Here is a 2,500-nt window from a genome sequence, read left to right as displayed (position 1 = left end):
TTTCTTTTACACTCAAACAACAGTCAAAATGTACAGAAACAGATCATACATTCTTAGTTTCGTTTTAGAAAATATTCATATTTTGCATTAAATTTTGCCCTATACATTTGCAGACAAAATGTACTACTTCAGTCCCATGTACTACCCCAGAAAAGAAAATAACTTGGAGGGATGGAACCTCTCAGACCGCCCCTTTGCAGAGTGTTAATGAGCTAGAAGAGGCAAAACAATTAATCACCAAATTACAGCGCGAAAATGCAGCATTAAAAGAAAGATGCAACAAGCTAGAAGGTATTGTATTGAGGTACTCTTAATTTCCACACATTCAAAACAAAGACGACTAGTTTCAACCTTTATTAGAAATATTTTTTTATTAATTTTCAGAGCCAACTTTTGATGAGCAGTTCAAAACGTTCCACAAGTGTCTCACTAAACATTACAAGGATGGTGGGCAGCGGCTATACGACCCTGCAGACATGGAAAAATTTGCCAACAAGTGCACCCCTGGATTGTTCGACCGTGCCTTGTGTCTAGTCAAGAATGATGAAAAACAACAGCTTTCTAAGAAAAGAAATGAAATACTGAGACTGCGAGTTGTGGCACTGCTTCATCAGCTGTCTTACTTTAGAAACCAAGTGTGTATAATAATAATAAAAAATAAAATAAATAATAATACAAATAATGATAATGGCAATGATAATGATAATGATAATGATAATGATAATGATAATAATAATAATAATAATAATAGCAGGAACCATACATTGAGAAGACACTTAAATTAAATTAAACACCATGGTGTGTAATAGACATAAGTGTTGCTTGTTTGTTTTCAACAGAAAAACAATCCCTTACAACAAGACTGTGGGTTGCACTTGTCCTTTCATGGTGCCAGTGATGATGCTTTGACAGCTGGCTCACTTCTGGGGTTTAGCACTCACCCGAGAAGTGTGCTAAATCATAAAAAAGGATTGTCTGCAAAAAGCATTCTCAAGACACAAGCGATCGTTGAGAGTGCCATAAAGGTACATGTATTTACATACTGAAACAATTCATTATTAAACATCTGCCACTGCACAACACCCTGGCCACAAAAATAAGTTGACACAAGGTGAGGTGGCTGGATGTAAAGAAGCAGGGGCTAAATAGAAGGCACAAGGACTTTGTAACAAGGAGACAAAAACAACAAAAATAGAGTGATTTTATTTGAACTGTGAAACAGATATTAACAAACAGTGCAAAATAGCAAGAGGTAAACAAAAGAAGACAATGGAATTAATACATAATAGTGCGTAGTATTCTTCTACCTGTTTCACGGTTTAAGTAAAATGACTCTAATTTATCAGTCCATAGATGTACACTGATCCAGTTAAAAATTTCCTCCCCAACAGAACAACAACTTCCTCCTGCTCATTATAGATGATTTTCATTGTGTCCAGTCTATAAAAGACCCCAAACAGAGCCAGCTGAGCAAGTGCCTTCACATGTGTACTGGAGTAGTGGATCACCAAGAATCTATACCGGCAATGCCAACAACAAGAAACGTCCACCGGGTTGTACCTGTCCGAATTGCTGGGGGTGCAATTGTTAACTGCCGGGGAGGAATTGATGCCAACAAAGTGAACAAGTTGTTTCAAGAGCATTTGTCAAATTATTTTACATTGAGTTATTTAGACTCTCTACCTGCTGATTTCAGCCAGTTTGACCTGACGAATGTAAACAAAAGTTTAGTTGAATTAAGGTATGATTTACAACAAATCAGAAACCTAAAAGTTAAGGTAGTGGTCTAATAGTCATTGGGTGCTACAAGCTTGTACAAAAAGAATAATATAATACTTTTAAGTAATAGATTTTAGTAATGTATTTCATCCAAACTTTTCATGCAGTTTAACACTTTGGCATAAATCAATGCCACATAAATTTTAAAATTAACTGGCACCATAAATATCTTTACTATAAATTCCCCCTCAAAAATGAAATTGGCAACTCCCAATGTCAATAACTAGTTTTACATACAGCCCATCATAAATTTTTTCCACATACCACTTTGCATTGTCTCACAATGTAGGAATTTGAAGTGGAAAATTTAATATTGAATGGATAATTGACTTTCAAAAAATGTTGCGTAAGGGTGCCAAAAAAGAGCATGTACAATGTTTCATGATACAAACAATAACAAATACCTTGTAGAGTGTACACAGATGAGGCCAGACATGACTTGGATTTGCTGTCCAACACTTGGCTAGTTGACGAATTTGAACAGTCCCTTAAGAGCATGGCAAATTATAGACAAGCAATGCAGCACCTCAATGAAGTTTGCCCATCACTAAGCGAATACATGGAAAAGAACCTACTGCTCTTAGCTGGTGATTGGCCAACATGGTACCACAACAAGAAGATTATATGCCAGGTCTGGCTTAACATTTTTAAAACACTTTTAGCGTAAGGAACAATAATGAGAAAGGGATGGCACATTGGTGAGAACACTCGCCTCCCACCA

General features: G+C 36.2%; 3 protein-coding genes across 3 annotated transcripts in view; all 3 read left to right on the top strand.

The window, feature by feature from the left end:
* LOC140931795 (uncharacterized) overlaps nt 1-785 on the top strand; it is a 1,987-nt gene extending 1,202 nt beyond the window's left edge. The window contains exons 2-3 of the mRNA XM_073381529.1: nt 114-291; nt 385-785. Of these exons, the coding sequence (XP_073237630.1) occupies nt 114-291; nt 385-785 (579 nt within the window). The remainder of the gene's footprint in view (nt 1-113; nt 292-384) is intronic.
* Nucleotides 1-2,500, top strand: part of LOC140930650 (uncharacterized) — a 23,944-nt gene that overhangs the window by 11,549 nt on the left and 9,895 nt on the right. The gene's annotated exons all lie outside the window — the stretch shown is intronic.
* LOC140931794 (uncharacterized) overlaps nt 1,005-2,500 on the top strand; it is a 7,456-nt gene continuing 5,960 nt past the window's right edge. Inside the window, exon 1 of the mRNA XM_073381528.1 lies at nt 1,005-2,410. Within this exon, the coding sequence (XP_073237629.1) occupies nt 2,276-2,410 (135 nt within the window). The 5' untranslated portion in view covers nt 1,005-2,275. The remainder of the gene's footprint in view (nt 2,411-2,500) is intronic.

Source organism: Porites lutea, chromosome 3, assembly GCF_958299795.1.
Source record: "Porites lutea chromosome 3, jaPorLute2.1, whole genome shotgun sequence".
NCBI classification, from domain to species: domain Eukaryota; kingdom Metazoa; phylum Cnidaria; class Anthozoa; order Scleractinia; family Poritidae; genus Porites; species Porites lutea.
Note: the sequence above shows the minus strand (reverse complement) of the source record. Positions and strands in the feature narration are given on the sequence as shown.